The following is an 18,065-nucleotide window of genomic DNA, read 5'->3' on the forward strand; positions in this document are numbered from 1 at the left end:
CCTCCTCTCTATGCATTAGTTACAAAAAGGGTACCTTTCACCAGCAGCTGCAATCCAGCACAGAGGTTCAAGGCTTGGAGTATGAACTGCATTTCAGCCTCCACTTATGCTCTCTCAACAGGCACCTTTGTGCAAAGCACAACTCATATAACCAAATGGGGCAGTCCTGTTAATCTCACACCAATTTAAAATATAAAACATGATCATTATGTGCTTTTTAATTTTTCTGGTTTTTGTCTGTTTGTTTTTGTTTTTGTTTTTGAGATGGAGTCTCACTCTGTCACCCAGGCTGGAGTGCAGTGGTGCCATCTCAGCTCACTGCAAACTCTGCTTCCTGGTTCATGCCATTCTCCTGCCTCAGCCTCCCAAGTAGCTGGGATTACAGGCATGTGCCACCATACATAGCTAATTTTTTAAATATTTTTAGTAGAGACGGGGTTTCGCCATGTTGGCCAGACTGGTCTCGAACTCCTGAGCTCAAGTGATCCACCGGCGTCAGCCTCCCAAAGTGCTGAGATTACAGGCATGAGACACCAAACCCAGCCTAATTTTTCATCTGTACCATTTCTCAATCAATTTCTCCCTCAACCCCCAAATGAAGTTGTCTATGTTTCTATATGCTGAAAATTGCTGCATTACACCAGGAGATCTAAGCCTTCATGGAGATCACTTGGAAAGAACACCATAATATCATCTTAGACCTACATTCATTCTACTAACAGTTATTTTACAGCTTCTAAGATCAACAATAAAATATTCAGTCCCTCGTATCAAAGAGTTTCAAGTAAATTCCTTGATAAGGGAGACTAAATCTGTCATTTCTATAAACAAAATTATAATATATCATATAGTAAGTGATATGAGAAAAATACACACACAAAATTATGGAAGCACTGAGAAGGTTCACCTAACCTAGATTTAAAAAGTGATGAACTCTGGGAAGGAAGTCTTATGGCATCAGAAATGACATTTGAACTGAGTTTGGGGGGGAAATGTCAGTTTGTCTGTCAGGGAATGTATCCAAAGGAAACAGTATATGCAAATAAATGCAAAAGCAAATAGAGCCAATTTAAATTGTGCTAAGTAGTATGACTACAGAATAAATACAAATGCAGAAATGATAAACGGTGAGTCTGAAGAGATAAGAAGACAAATCTATTCAGTCATTCATTCAAAAAATATTCATGATTATGAGTTAACAACAAAAGATTTGGAACAATAGCATAGTAAATATTACATAAGTATCAGTTGTTAATATTAGTTAACCTTAAGAGTCTAATTAAAGAGCCAGGACTCTGCTAGGTCCTGGAGATACAATGGAAAGCAAAGAGGAGACATATTCCTTGGCCCAATGATACCAGGCAAGTGGGAGGAAGAGATATTAATCAAATAATCGAAAACAGAAACGGATATTTATAATATGAAATAAGTGCTATGAAATGGACAGAATTTAATAAGAGCATATAACAAAGGAAACAAAAAATTCTGACCTATACTAGCCACTGATGATAGGCTTTTCTATAATTGACTCATGGAGTCAAAAGAGATTATTCTCCAGCTTTCAGACTTAATGTTGTTTTCCCTTTTTGGTTTCGGACTTATTTGGGACCAATTATCCCTTTCTTCTCACTCATTTCTCCCTCTTGGAATGGATATGTCTATCCTATGCCTGTGTGTTTTGGAAGCATGTAACTTGCTAACTTCACAGACTTACTGCTGGAGGAGAATTTGCCTCAAGAAGAATTGTACCTTGAGTCTCACCCATCTGATTAAGATGAGACTCTGGAATTTGGACTTTTGAGTTGGCACGGGAACAAGTTAAGAGTTTTGGGGCTACCAAGATGGAATGAATGTATTTTGTACATGAAAAGGGCATGAATTTTGAGGGCCAGGGATGGAATGCTGTGGTTTGATTGTGTCCCCCAAAGTTTATGTGCTGAAAACTTAATCCCCAATGCAACAGTGTTGACAGGTCAGGCCTAATAAGAGGTGATTAAGTCACAAAGGCTCTGCCCTCATGAATAGATTAATGTCAGTGATTTAGTTATTGCAAGAGTGGGCTTATGATGAAAGTAAGTTCAGTCTCCTCTTGCTCTCTTGCTCTCTCAAACTTTCTTGCCCTTCTGCCTTCTGCCATAGTATGACACAGCAATAAGGCCCTCACTAGATGTGGGCCTCTTGACCTTGGATTTCCCAGCCTCTAGAATTGTAAGAAATGAATCTCTTTTTTTTTTTTTATACAAATTATCCAGTCTGTGGTATTCTGTTACAGCAACACAAAACAGATTACAACAGTAGGCAAAGAGGATCAGGGAAGAATATTCCAGGGAATAGAATATGCAAAAGTCTTGTAGTGGGAGGAAAGGGGAGTATCTAAGGAACTAAAGTAAAGCCAATTTAGTTGAACTACAGAAAGCAAGGATAATGGTACGAAATAACGCTAGAAAGATAGGGCATGGAGGATTTTAATTTTTATCCTAATAACAGGAAATGTTTGAAGAGTTATAAATAGGGGGAGGTAACATGATCAGATTACTGTTGTGGAAAAATAGTAATCTGGCTGAAGTCGGCAGGAAAAATGAGAAATACATTGGTACTTAGCAATTATTCTAAAAAATATCTCTTATTATTGAAAATTTTCTCATATACAAAGTTCTTACTCACCGTTTACCTTTGGTAATTTTAGATTTGAAGCCTCTTTCCTGAAATCTGCAAATTTAGAGAGAGACATTACACAATGAGGAATGGCATCCTGATCTTACCCTGTTTGAAAGGAAACCAATGGATAGATTGAATACTTCTTTTCCCACTAACATTTATCATTGATAACCATTCCCTTCTTCTCAAAAGTTGTTCCCTGGCTCCCAAAATATCCATTCTCTCCTCACTCTTTGCTTACTACTTGGGCTCCTTCATGGTTATCTTCCACCAACTCCTTAAATGTGGCAGTTTCTAATGTCACAGATGCTTCCTTTCTCCCTAAGGGGAGAAGTTAATCCCCAGCCAGTCTATTCAATAAAATCCTTAATTATTAGTCTAAATTGTCCTTCTTGATCTCTTACCTACCTATCTACTATCTAGTCCCAGAATTTTTCCTAAGAACAAGTTACATTATACCCATTCACTCCACATACTTCCTACAGAGATGCAAGTTGGTGTAGAGATCTGAGGAACAAACGATAGAAATAAAATCTGTCCATTTGCATAGATGGACTCTATTGTATTAAAGAACAGTTTAGAATAACTCACAGCTAGCCCAGGTATTACCCTGAAACAAACAGAGGTTAGAATACACATAAATTATATTTGCCTTAATTTGTATTTTTGTTTTAAGCAGGATAAACAAAACAAATAACCTATAAAAAGTACTTTCAAAATAATAGGTTTGGGCAATTTTACATGATAACTCTAAACAGGATTGCTGAACCTAGGCACTATTAATATTTTTGGCCAGATAATTATTGGGGGGGGCAAGGGTATTATCCTGTAAATTGTAGGATGTTTAGCAGCAACCCTTGCCTCTATTCACTAGATGCCAGTAGTCCTCTCCCATCAGTTGTGATAACCAACACTGTCTCTAGATATTGCCAAATATTCTCTGGTGTGAGGTGGGGGGCAATGGGGGATTTGATTATACTTTTTATTTTGTATTTATTTATTTATTTGAGATGGAGTCTTGCTCTGTCGCCCCGACTGGAGTGCAATGACGTGATCTTGGCTCACTCTAACCTATGCCCCCGCAGTTCAAGCATTCTCGTGCCTCAGCCTCCCAAGTAGCTGCAACTACAGGCATGGGCCACCATGCCAGGCTAATTTTTGTATTTTTTTAGTAGAGACGGGATTTCACCATGTTGGTCAGATTGCTCTCAAACTCCTGACCTCAGGTGATCTGCCCGCCTTGGCCTCCCAAAGTGCTAAGAGTATAGGTATGAGCCACTTCCCCCAGCCTGATTACATTTTTCAGCTGAAGCTAAATTTAAAGGCAGGAAATGGCTTTCTAAATATGGGGTAAACTCCATCTCAGTACATCCAAGCTGAGGGTATATAGATGGATCAGGTAAATTCTTTGTAAATAAAGTAAACAACAACTCGACACTTACAACTGGCTATAGAAATAAACATTAATTTTTCAACAATACCTTGTACTTCTCAAAGGGCCTTTCATCCAAAAACAGAAAGCTACAAAACCATTAAGACCTCTCTAAAACACATAAAAGGAAAAGGATTAACTTTGAAATAAAATTATTCTTCAAAGCCATGCAACAAATATATAAATACTCTGAGATCAATTTTACAATCCAGGTCATCAGATCACCCAGAAATTTGATACTGTAATGACTAAATCTCTGTGGGCACATATAACACATAGACCTGAATATGGTCTACAGTAAAGTGTCCAACAAGTTTATGGTGTGATTTAGGGGCCAAGCATTAAGACTTAAATAATACTTGGTAAAATAGTTTGAAATCCTTGGATAAAAATTTAGAAGAACAGTAATATCAAACATTTGGACCAGAAAGCCCATGGCTGACCTCCCTAAATTAAAAAACAAAAAACAAAAAACTAAATAAAATTCAGAAGAAATTTTTTATACAAGCTGCTGGTTGTCTGTCAAATCAACTCACCTTCAACAAAGGAGTCATCCATTACTTCTTGAAGTACGTCATCAGTAAAAGAAAGCCTATCAGTGTTTTCAAGTACATCTGGATTTTTGTCTTTGTCAAACTGACAATTTTCTTTCATGGAGTCCAATGTATTGATAGTCTCATTCAATGCTACAAACAGAGAATATACATACAACATGTAATTCAGTCCATGGATCTAAGTCTTTTGAGCATAACAATAAAATTGATGGCCTCTTTGAGATCTACACTGTCGAATAAGGCAGTCACCAGTCACATGTGGCCATTTAAATATTTAGAGTGGTCCATTCTCCACTCTGATAATTTTCTATAACTCTACTTCAATAGTTTTCTCCACTCCAATAGCTTTCTATCTGTAGCTCTAATAGTTAAAAATAACACTTTTCTTTATTCTTAAAATTGATTTGTTAAATGTCTGGGTTTAAGGTGAGCTATTCTGCTACAGACAAAAGTATGCTAAAGTTTCCCTAGTTATTCTGTTAATAAGCGCACCATTTCAGTAAAGTCCCCTTCATTCCTCATAACTCCTCCTAAATGCCAATTTTTCTCTTTCCTTCCCTGCATCCCTTGTTCCTGTCAGCTAACTTCACCCATTTTAGAGAATCATCACAGCCTCTTATGTTTAGCACAGTCACAAACATTTGGACTAAGAAGACCATGGCTGACCTCCCTTGATTTAAAAAAATGTTAAAAGTTCACATTTCCAAAGTATATTCCTAAAAAGGCATCTCTCAGGATTTTGTTCTATGATACAGTCATTTGTCATTGGTAAGAAGTTTCAAAAACAGGTCAGTGAAGAAGAGTTGAAGGGATATTTGAGTCTAGAGAGAAGATTCATTTAGTGGGAAGGAAAGAGAACATGTGAGTTATCTTGACATTTCTGGAAGGCTATTAATGGGAAGAAGAGTCCAAATGTTAAATATGGTTCCAGGAAATTTCCACCAAATATGTGGAATAATGTTCTAGTTCTATAGCTGTCGAAAATTATAGAATGAGCTACTTCAAAAAGTCATAAGGACTTCCAAGACAAAGAGTGAAATGAGTGAATGTACCTTACCTAGCCTATCCCTGCAACCAACTAATTTTATTTTGATTGTTAAATAGTAAATATAAAAGTTGAGGGAATTCTGTCTCTAATGAACTAGGGAACTATCAAACCATCTATTACAGACCTCATTCTCTGACCACAATAAAATACAACTAGATATAAAAAACAAACTTAAGGCAAAAATGACATTTAAATTGCTTTGAAATTTGGCCGGGCATGGTTCATGCCTGTAATCCCAGCACTTTGGGAGGCCAAGGCGGGCAGATCACAAGGTCAGGAGTTTGAGACCAGCATGACCAACATGGTGAAACACCGTCTCTACTAAAAATACAAAAATTAGCCAGGCATGGTGGTGTGCGCCTGAATCCCAGCTACTCAAGAGGCTGAGGCAGGAGAATCGCTTGAAACCGGGAGGCAGAGGTTGCAGTGAGCCAAGATTGCTCCACTGCACTCCAGCCGAGGTGACAGAATGAGACTCCGTCTCAATAAATAAATTAAATAAATAAATAAATTGCTTTGAAATTTAAAGTTTCCTCCTAAATAACTCTCAGATCAAGGAGAAAATCAAAATGCAACTGGAAATATTTATAAAATAACCATAATAATAGCCTAACAAGTCAAAGACTGTTAGATACACCAAAGTTTCACTAAAATGAAAATTGACTGCCTTAAACATGTTTATTACCCAGTAAGAAAAAAATAAAGTAAATAAATAATTTAAACAAGAAATTAGAAAAACTATTAAATGAGCATAAGGGAACAATATAAAGGACTTACTAAAGATAAAATCAGAAATTAATTTTTAAACTATAAATAGAAACACTAAAGATAAACCCAAGAGCTAGTACTTTAAAAACAGAGATAATAGAACATTCAGTAGCAAAGAAAAAAGTTATATATATACATATATATATAAATTTAAGAATGAGAAATAACCATATATACAAAAAAATGAAAAGAATTAGAAGTGCTTAGGGCTGTCCTAATAGTCTAAGTCATTTTAACCTCAATACAATTTAAAATTTCCTGGAAGAATCAAATTACCAAACTGACAAAATGAAACAAAAGATGGCAAAAAGCAATCCACCAAAGTCAAAAAATCAAAAATAAACTAGAAAAAAATGTGAAATGGGTAAGACAAAGTATTAATGCTCCTATCAGAATTTTTAATAAATAATACCCCCTGTTGATAAAAGTGTGAATTTCCACAAATCTTTAGGAGGGTAATTAGGCAGTAGCTTGTTAACATTTTACATCTAAAAATACTTTGGCCCAGCAAGTCCACTTGTAAGGAATTTGCCCTACAGAAAAATTGTGTGCAACGTGCACAAAGATATATGTAACAAGGATACTCACCAAATGTTTGTAATAGTAAAAAAATGGCAATAACCTAAATATTTATTAAAAGTATTGTGGACAAAATTATAGTTCATTCCTCTAGTATAACATTATGCAGTCTTTTAAAAGAATGAGGTAGGTTTACATAATACAGTGGAACACAGAATTATATCTAAGATATACTGTCATATATTGCACTCAAGTTGTGCAATATTATGGACAGATGTAAAGAAGAAAGCCTAAAAGGATATTTACCAAAGCTTCATAGGGATATTTCTGAAGGGTAACATTAATGTTACAAGAGACTTGCACTTTATACTTCTTACATTCCTGGTCATTTAAGTTTTTTACAGCATTAAAAAGAACTATTCATTCATATAATAAAGATGTCTTATTTTAACTATTGGAAAAGATCATAATCTTGTTATTTTTCCCATCTCCAATCACAAATGTACAATTCTTAAATTTCAAAATAAAATGTAGGAAGTTCCCCATAACTGAAAGTGTTCAAGTACACATGAAGCAAACATTTGGCACAGATACTATAAAGAAGATTTAAACACCAAATTTAGGGTTTTACTAGGTGAACTTTGAATAAGTTCTGTATCATTGCCTTCTAACAGTTTTACCATAAAGCTCTTACCAATATAACTGGAAAATTTCTGGGTGTCCCTCAAAGCTCTCATACAGTCTTTAATGTTCACCATGTTATCTTCTGCAAGGAAAAGAGAGAGATGACAAACAAGAACCCCTAGACAAAGTAATACTTAAAGGCTAGTATCAAAATCAGCATATGACTTATATATTTCTTGAACATTTTATTTACAAGGTACTTTTAGATTCATTTTCATCCATTAAGCCTCGCAATAACCCTACAATGTTGTAGGTATACTAAGTTCTGATTCTACCTATAATGGGAACTGAAGTACAAAGAAAGCCCCAGTAACTCTGACCAGTAATTTGGTCAAAGGTGGCAAAGTTAGGATTTCTATTCACAGAACTTGAATTCCTAAGATGTTTTTCATTCGCTAAATCAAGATAGCAATGAGGACAGAGCATTCTAACAAGCCCACTTCCACAAAATCTAGACCCGCTTGTATAGAAGTATTCTCATAACTGCAAAAGAGGAAATTAAGAGGAAAGGCTCCGTTTCAAAGATTACATTTATAGTAACATAAGCAAATACCTATAGACCTTGCACATCTTCTTTACTCCTACAAAAAAAAACACCTGAGAGTAATATTTAAAATGCTTACCAGAAACAAAACCTGATTGAAGAATTTTCTCTACCTCTTCTTTAGGTGACTTAATCCCAATATTTCTTAGAAAGTCTTCCAAGTTCTTCCCAGCTATCATGTCACCTTCAAGCAAATCAGCAGCTAAGACAACTTCCTGTAACTCTATAAATAGAAAAAAAGTTAATTAATAAAAAGCAGTAGCCACCACTCAAGACATTTGTTAGTGGAAATCCATACTTTATTATTGTATCCTGAACTGAGGAATAAGAAATCTCAGAGAGAAATTCTCCCCTCATAGAATTCTATGGCCAGCAGCACAATGTGCAAAGAGTTCTCTTGATCTATCACATTTCTCTGGTGCGTTTATAAAATTTGCACAACCAAAATCACTCATATAGCTGAATTTTTCACTGCAATTATACAAAGTAATTATTTTGCTGTGGACCTCTAATGGTATCAAATAAAATTAACTCATCAGATATAGGCAAAATAACTTTCAGAATTATGAAAAACGTAAAATATGAGACAAGATTTACAAGGGCTCATTCAGTTTTCCTTTTCAGTTCCACCAGGACCCAATTGTACCCTAGTGTCTGGAATGTTGCTTTATTTCCAGCACTGGTTAAGTCAGACCAGCATTCAAAGTCTGGCTCCAGGATTTGTAACCTGGAACTGTGCAACTGTGAGCAAATTATTACTACTTAATGTCTCTTTCGTCTAAAATGGGATAATACTATCTACCTCACAAGGTTGATGTGGAGAGTAAATATAACAATGTATAAAAAGTACTTAGGATAGCATTAGACATATAATGCCTCAATAAATGTCACATTTATAGAATAAAATTAGTTTTATTATTATTATTAAAGTCAACAGAAACTAGCTGCAAATAGTAATCACAGTTTAAGCCTTATGTCCTGCCTCACTTTCTATTCCTCTAACCTCACTGGGATGCAACTACAGATGGCAATCTGAGCTTTGCTGACACCCAGAAAACCTGAATCAGCTCTGCTTTCTTGCCTTAGCATCAGCTCTGCTTTCTTGCCTTAGCACTTGATTTCCTTCAAAAACAGTTTCTTTGCACAACCACCTTGAGTAGAGTCTGCTCATCCTCCCATGCTCCACATACTGTAAGACCAGGAAGCAGAATAGCATTTTCCTGTCTTTCTGCTGCTGCTATCAGGCCATTTTAGTTCCACCTTCAATCAAACCTTATCCCTCTCCCATGAGGCTCAGGCCTGTTATTCAACTATGCCACTCTCCTGACAACAGTATTGATTACTGTCTGATCACTCCTTCACATTCTCTGAGGATTTTGGCACTTTGATCATAATCCTCCTTCTACCTCTCATCCCAATATCATCCAATGATAATAAGGATGAGCCTGGCCTCAGAGCACTTTGACCTCTCAACTTCAAAAGGCCTTTATTTCCTTTCCAAAGTCATCCACACCAATGGCTACCCTTAATCCTTATCATTACCTAGAATTGTCTATTCCACCTCTAAAATCTTAAATTGCAAGGTCAGACACTGACCATATTCCCTTAAAATTACATGTGTAGATACTGAAAGAAGGCATAGAACTTCATACTATGCCTATTCTCTTGGCTCCTCCAAGTTCTTTAACAAATAGTCTAGACAGAGTAAACCAGCTTTATCAGTTAGTAATGAAGGATACATTCTGAAAGCCAAGTTCCTATATGCCAGCCAATGTTTAATCAAAACCAAGTTTCATCTGCGTATAAACATATCAATGCCAACATGTTAACCAGAAATTAGGTGAACACACAGCATTAAAAACAAAAACAAAAGCAAGTCCTTTCAATAAAAGTAAATCTAACCGTTATAAATAATTCAGTACTTACCTTCTAACCTGGCAGCATCACGCATATTCCTTACTACTTTTGCAAATTCTTCGAATTGTACTTCGTCACCTTCTATGAGAAAAAACACTTTTAGTAGACCAACCTCATTAAGCAAAAGTCAGATCCAATAAAGCAACCTATAAAAATGTAAGCCATTTGATGCACTCATAAGAATCATATTTCCTTTTCATATTTTTGAATAACCAAAGGATTAATTTTATGAGATTAATAAATATTAAGACTATAGAAGTCAGGCTGATGGCTGGGCGTGGTGGCTCACGCCTGTAATCCCAGCACTTTGGGAGGCTGAGGTGGGTGGACCATGAGGTCAGGAGTTCAAGACCATCCTGACCAATATGGTGAAACCCCATCTCTACTAAAAAATACAAAAATTAGCCGGGTGTGGTGGCATGCGCCTGTAGTCCCCAGCTACTCGGGAGGCTGAGGCAGCAGAATTGTTTGAACTGGGGAGGTGGAGGTTGCTGTGAGCCAAGATCTCACCACTGCACTCCAGCCTGGGTGACAAAGCGAGACGCCATCTCAAAAAAAAAAAAAAAAAAAAAAAAAAGTCAGGCTGAGTTCTCAATTTCAATCAATCAATGGAAACAATATAATCCATATTCCCAAAATATAAAACCAAGACATATTCCTAGACAAAATTAAGAGACATACCTCAGTCTTAGTTTTGTCTTTCAATTATTTGAAGATAAAAATTCTACACCAGAAAACTTTAAAGACTTCTTTCAGTGCCTGATAGGCCTATGACTACAATTTCTGATATGTGTTTACACCCATTTCTTACACAGTACACAAGTACTAGATTACAAAGTTAAAGTGATGAACACAGGAAACAGAAGCAGCTTTGTTTTCCCAGCCAGGAATAAGGAAGCTTAGGTTTAGAAATATTATAGTTTATTATCATAGACTAGAACAAAGCACAACAAGCAAAATGTGTCACCAGCAGATAAAAGCCTAAACAGGGCTTAAGTATATAGCTACAATTAACAATGTCTCACCTTCTATCTACCTTAGCTTTAAATTAACACTTGAACTTTTAGGAACTATTCTCTAGAGTAAAAACGCATGTCTTTATTGCAGTATTTTTGCTGCTTCTGTCATTTAGTAGAGTCCTATATATCACTAACTGTAAAGGCTCTGTTCCTGAATCTGTGTTCTCTCTCTGATGGGAGAAACGGTAGAGAAGGATAGAAGTGTTCGTACATTCCATTCCTCATGCTTCTTTTATACTTTTATAACACTCAGGATGGCCTTCCACTAGCTTCACATCAGTCAACAAGGTTACATACTCAAATATTCTAAGACCATGTTATATAAAGACGCTCTTAATTAAGTGTCTTCAATTTACAGTAGCTTAAAGCTCAGCTTAAAGTAGGCAACGGGTACTGTAACTCAGTCACCTAAATGGAGTCCCCTCTGAATCTAGTTCTTGGTATGTATAATCAAGTAGAACTAAATCACAGCTACTTACAATTCTGGAAGGAAGGGAAGGGAAGGGAAGGGAAGGAGAGGGGAGGGGAGGGGAGGAGAAGGGAGGGAAGCGAAGGAGGGAGGGAGAGTGGGAAGGGAAGAGAAGGGAGGGAGAGAGGCAAGGAGGCAAGGAGGCAAAGGAAGAAAGGAAGCAGGGAGCCATCTGAGGTCAACAGGTACTGATAACACTAACAAAATCTACAGCTAGCTTTGGACCTGTTTACCAAGGGACCCAAATCTGTAAGCATGACCTGTGATCTCATTTGATCCTTAGGTTCATATAACTTGCTGAAATAGAATAGCAACTACCAATATTAGGAAAGATTTCCTGGATATCTTTAAATAAATCCTGTGAAAAGAAACGTGGATGGATAGAGCTGCTGTCAAGAATTTGTAGCTCAATTATTCTTTGCTAAACCACCAAAACAGGATTAATCACAGCTGATGCCAGGTTGCAAAGTTAGAGCCTGAAACAAAGATTCAGATCTGGCTTCAATGGATATTGCATAAAAAATCATGAAGATAAGTTCAGAGTCTTGCTGCCAAGCCGAAAAGAAAACAAAGTTATTAAGCTAATTTCAAACACATCAGATATCAGAGTCAGGAGAAACAGAATATCAGTTTAAGTTTAAAAATCTAAAACAAATAAAGCTAGAGAAACCACCAGCAGAGAAGAGATTGTCCCAGGCCTTAAATGCCTAACAACACCTATTAATGATTTCCTCTAATTCTTAGCCTATGGATTCAATGTCTCACATTCACTTGACCATTTTCCATACCATCTTATACATTTTTGCTCAACACCAACTTTCTTCACTCAGGTCTTTCAGAAGAAACAAGAGAGCTCATAAGCTACATAACTAGATATTTGGGAAGTATTTCTGAATATGCCAAATGATAAATTACCTTTTCTATTTTTCAATGCTTTTTTTGTAATCATCATAAAATTATTTTTTAATTTTAAATATATTTTAAAATATTAAGGAGTCAACATGGAATACCACCAATAACCAAGAACTCACTCTTCAATTTCACTAGAGAGAATCTGAATCAGTTGTTTTTCAGGGTTTTTTTTCTTTTTAACATAACCTGGTCAAAATAATACCCTAGATCAGTAATTTTAAGTTATTTCTTATATTTCTAAGGTCTTATGGAGCTGTTTCAGCAGTTCACTTGGTCATTTCTCCCACTTTGGTCAGAGAAGCTCAACTTTAATATTTTATATATTAGGATACTGTATAAGATTTAATTTGGAAAAAAAGCATTCTGCTTTAACAATATCAAATATAAACAAAAATAACAAATCTCAAAATTTTGCAAACCACTGCATTAAAATAAGAACTAAATACCTTTGTACTAAGTGCACAATGTTAAAAGAAGAAATGATATGACAAATGGCGTACAGATACAGTTTTCAATATCATGTGTATATTTAGGCTTAAATTGTAAAATCTGCATTTTATATACTGTCTTTTGCTTCATAAGTACAGAATAATAAACACAGGCCTGGTGCGGTAGCTCATGCCTGTAATCCCAGCACTTAGGGAGGCCAAGGCCAGAAGATCACCTGAACTCAGGAGTTTGAGACCAGCCTGGACAACATGACAAAACCCCGTCTCTACAAAAAATTAGCCAGGCACAGTGCTGTGCACCTGTAGTCCCAGCTACTTGGGAGGCTGAGGCAGCAGAATCGCTTGAACCGGGAGGCAGAGGTTGCAGTGAGCCGAGATTGCGCCACTGCACTCCAGCCTGGGTGACAAAGCAAGACCTTGTCCCCTCCAAAGAAAGAATAATAAACACAATATATGAGTTTTTATTATCATAAAAAAATACTTTTCTAGTTATTTTCATATCTCATAAAATAATACTTTGTTGGTCTGGTTCAAATAAATGCTATCTATTACTTTCTGTGGTACATGTTGCCTATAAATTCCATTAACTTTAACAAAAGAACCTGAAGCACTGCCAGAGAAAAAGGGAAGAAAATCTATATTATTGGGTAGAAATTAGCCTTCTATTTTTCATCAACCCTTTTCACCTCAAATCTTCCAATAAACAAAATAATCAATACATTTAAAGCCCAAAACTTCTAGCCTCAACCAAATGGAAGCTTAATGGATGAAAAGGATAATAAATGATTACAGAAAAAGACAGTTCTTTGACAAAGACCCCTGACAGCATGCTCATGTTACTAATCTAGTTCTGTATAAACATTCCACATAAAAGAATATAAACATACTAGGTACATTTTTAACTTCTAGGCACTAAGACTATGAGAGAGTAGAAATGTCTACCTGTAGCCTGGGTACTCTCCTTCCTGCATGTAGAATATCAGCAGTAAATGATGGAGACTTACTTTACATTTTTTAGTCTATAGTCTTTGTTATACAATACTTTTTTGAACTTTGTTTTTATTTTGTTTGCTTTTTTTTTTAACTTGCTAAATAGAGGTGGTAGCTATCAGCAGCTGTGTTTTTCTACCAAATTAAATAAAAGCCTATTTCAACAAAACAGTATGAATATTCCAAGTACTGTTATTATAAAATTTGAATAGATCTCTTAACATTTCCTAATCATGCCCTCTGTGTTCATTGGGATATGCCATTTTCCAGTAACATACCACACAACTTGAAGGTACTCAATGCATATTTGATCAATTTAGAGCAATAATAAATTACATAATAATATTTTTATATTGAATAGCCAAACAATCTGAACTTTCTTTATACAATATTTCCTAAATGCATATGTTGGCATTTCAATCATATTCGAACACTCCATCTCGCGAAGTACAAGATACAATGACAAGAGTTGACAGAAAATAAAGTAATATCTTGGTATACTTTTTAATTTTAGTATTTGTAACACTCACCATCAACTGTCACTAGTTCCAATGCAGCTAGAAATTCATCCTTTTTTAAATTACTATTCAAACTAGACAGAGTATTCCACAGGTCAGAAACACTCATCGTCTCCTTTCTGAGATTGTCGAGGGTTTCAATAGCATCAGGCAATACTAAAGGGTAGATAAAACACTAAGTTTTACGAATGCTTATGCAAGAAGTTAATACAGTAAACTGTCATCTGGAATAGACAAAAATTAAGGTTTTTATGGTTTAAAAGAATAATAAATATAGCATAAATGAATTGCCAACTTTCAAAAACGAAAAGATAATAAAATATTTAGCCTCAAATATAATGTATTTTTGAGGATCTTGAAATATTTTAAGAACTTACAGTGCCCCAACCCTGAATAAACATTATAAATAATAATTTTTATTGAATTTAGATTTTTTAAAGTGTGAATTCAGAAACATTTTCAATTGATAATACAATTAAGTAGCTTTTGTTCTATATCTCTCCCTAAAATTCTCCTCTGGCGCCTACTTCCTCTTCAATCTACCACTGTAGACAACAAAAAGGAAGACTATTTCAATGCAAAATCCTGGAGCATCTTAAACAAAGGAGTGCAATTATCTTACTACAAATTTGTAAAAAGTCACTGTGCTGCTACATAGAGAATGGATTCTCAGGAAGATTAGACAGTTAGGAAGAGCCAGCAGATATTAGTGACCAAGATTTTGTTTATAACCTGTACAATCTTCTCAGCTGTGTGATTTTCTCCAGAAATGCTGTCAGACACAAGAAGGAAGGTAATTGGGTTCATTCGGGGTTGAGAGTTTTGCCAGATAGGTGCAACAAAAGTACACGGAGGCAAGACAGTCTAGGGTATTAGGTATATATAGATAAGATAATTTAAACTAAATAAGGAAGAAAAGTGAAAACAGGAGGAGACTGATGGATTAGGAGAAAGCGGAGGGGTAAAGGGATATAAGGTCCCAATGAGGTATATGGAACCAATAAAGAAGACATGCTTTGAGCAGTGTAATGAAGAAAAAAGAAAAAGAAGTAAACATAAACATGCAATATTAACAATGAGATATAAAATACAATGACAGAGATAGATTAGGTAATATACTATATAACTCTGTGCTAATAAAATTTTAAACTCCATAAAAGTGAATTTCCTAGGAAAAATGAAGTAACTGACAATCTCTTTCTCTGTATGATATACCCCTGTATAGGAGACAAATTAAATCTTATATTGTAAGGTAAAAAGAGCTGCTACTTAAAATCTACTGTTACCTAACATGTAAGAACAAAATAATATGATGTTACTTTCAGCCCCAATTTTTAGAATGCATACTAACTTCACTCCATTAAAAATATACATATGTGACCTTACACTTCTTTATGGTGAACTTCTGAGTGGCAAAACTATCTTTTCCATATTACCACACTTACAGCTTAACATAAAGCCTAGTACATATTAATGGTTCATAAATGTTACTGAATACATTGGAAGATAGAAAGAAATGGGGACAGATGTAACCAGAAATTCTCATATTAGTACTCAGGCACTAGAAGGCATCATTTTTCCTAAGTTGAAAGACATTTTAAATCTTTTCCCCAAAACGAATGCTATACATGGTTCTAGCCCTCTATAAGTGCGCTAATGAAAAATAAAATTATGATAGCTTTTAATTCACTTGCATGTAGAAGACATTCTAGAATTAGGGGTCATTAGAGGAGATTAAAGCCAAATATAGCAGCAGGAAGCCAGGCATTTATTTGTCGGATGACCTGCAGGATAACCAGCTCTATAAGAGACTAAAAGAGTGTTTACGCTCTTCTAAAATCTGTCAAACCATTTGGTCCACAAAAAGCAGAAGACATGATATTCTTACATACATAATTTTTCAGAGAAGCATTCTGTGTTGCTCATCATAGTATCAATGAATTCTTTAAAATTCACTTTTTTTGTTTCTACAGGAAAAAGAAACACATTTTTTGGCATCTTTTAAGTATTAAATTTTTTTTTTTTTTTTTTTTTTTTTTTTTTGAGACGGAGTCTCGCTCTGTCGCCCAGGCTGGAGTGCAGTGGCGCGATCTCGGCTCACTGCAAGCTCCGCCTCCTGGGTTCACGCCATTCTCCTGCCTCAGCCTCCCGAGTAGCTGGGACTACAGGCGCCCACCACCACGCCCGGCTAATTTTTAGTATTTTTAGTAGAGACGGGGTTTCACCGTGTTAGCCAGGATGGTCTCGATCTCCTGACCTCGTGATCCACCCGCCTTGGCCTCCCAAAGTGCTGGGATTACAGGCGTGAGCCACCGCGCCCGGCCAAGTATTAAATTATTATGAAAAATATTGAATTATATAAAATAAGTTATATATTCAGAAATATATAATTATATCCATCAGGTAATACTAACCAATAAAAATATATGAGTATAAAGGGGAAAAGCAAATCAATTTACAGTAGAGAAGTAAACGCTGAAAAACACCAAGAAAACGGGTCAAAATTCTTCCAGTCCCTCTCAAGCATACGTAATATTTTTAACTTTTATTTATTTTTATTTTTATTTATTTATTTATTTATTTTTGAGACACAGTCTCACTCTGTCGCCCACGCTAGAGTGCAGTGGTGCAATCTCAGCTCACTGCAACCTCCACCTCCCAGGTTCAAGCGATTCTCCCACCTCAGCCTCCCAAGCAGCTGGGATTACAGGCACGTCACCATGCCCAGTTAATTTTCGTATTTTTAGGAGAGATGGGGTTTCCATTATATGAATACACAATGGTGTATACCACAATTTATGTATACATTCTGTGGATGAATATCATGCTGCTTTCTTTCTCCTTTTTTGCCATTAAGATCAGTGCTGCCATGTACATTCTTGAACATGCTTCCTGGTACTTAAGTCCAAGAGATTTTCCAGGATTTATAGCTAAGAATAGTATTTCTAAACCATGGGATATGCAAACTTTACAAGTTACTACATATTATTTTCCAAAGTGGTTTTACCACTTTCACCATATTTACCAATACTTAGAATAACATATTTCTTAATTTTTCCCAATTTTAGTGGATATAAAAATGTATGTCATGAGCCAGGCATGGTGGCTTGTGCCTTTAGTCCCAGCTACTCAGGAAGATGAGGTGGGAGGATTGCTTGAGCCCAGGAGTTTGAGGCCAACAGATTCCTCTTTTTTTTTTTAAGTATCTCATTATGACCTAAACTTTGCACTTCCCTAATTACTAAGGATGTTGAGAACCTTTTCATGTGATTATTAGCAACTTGTGTTTTCATGTGGAAAACTTTTATAATTTCTGTTGAGTTGTTAGTTTGTAAAAGTTGCCTATATATTCTCTACGATAATCATCACTGTTGTAAGTGCTGCAAATAACCAGTGTGTGGCTTGTATTTCATTCTCTTTGTTGTATCTTTTAACAAAGAGAAGTTCTTAACGTATGCAAATTTATCAATCTTTTCTAGTTTCTTATTTCATATCTTAAAAAATCCTACGTCAGAAAATTTTTCTTCCATTTGTTTTTTCTAAACCTTAGTTTTCACACCTGGAAATTATTGAATATGGAGTGA

General features: G+C 35.7%; 1 protein-coding gene across 1 annotated transcript in view; it reads right to left on the reverse strand.

Moving 5' to 3' along the window:
- Window positions 1–18,065, reverse strand: part of EFCAB13 (EF-hand calcium binding domain 13) — a 112,786-nt gene that overhangs the window by 26,194 nt on the left and 68,527 nt on the right. The window contains 6 exon segments of the mRNA XM_063706318.1: window positions 2,665–2,709; window positions 4,627–4,776; window positions 7,674–7,745; window positions 8,287–8,430; window positions 10,134–10,205; window positions 14,494–14,637. Of these exon segments, the coding sequence (XP_063562388.1) occupies window positions 2,665–2,709; window positions 4,627–4,776; window positions 7,674–7,745; window positions 8,287–8,430; window positions 10,134–10,205; window positions 14,494–14,637 (627 nt within the window).

The sequence above is a fragment of the Gorilla gorilla genome, chromosome 4 (genome assembly GCF_029281585.2).
Source record: "Gorilla gorilla gorilla isolate KB3781 chromosome 4, NHGRI_mGorGor1-v2.1_pri, whole genome shotgun sequence".
Taxonomy (NCBI): Eukaryota; Metazoa; Chordata; class Mammalia; order Primates; family Hominidae; genus Gorilla; species Gorilla gorilla.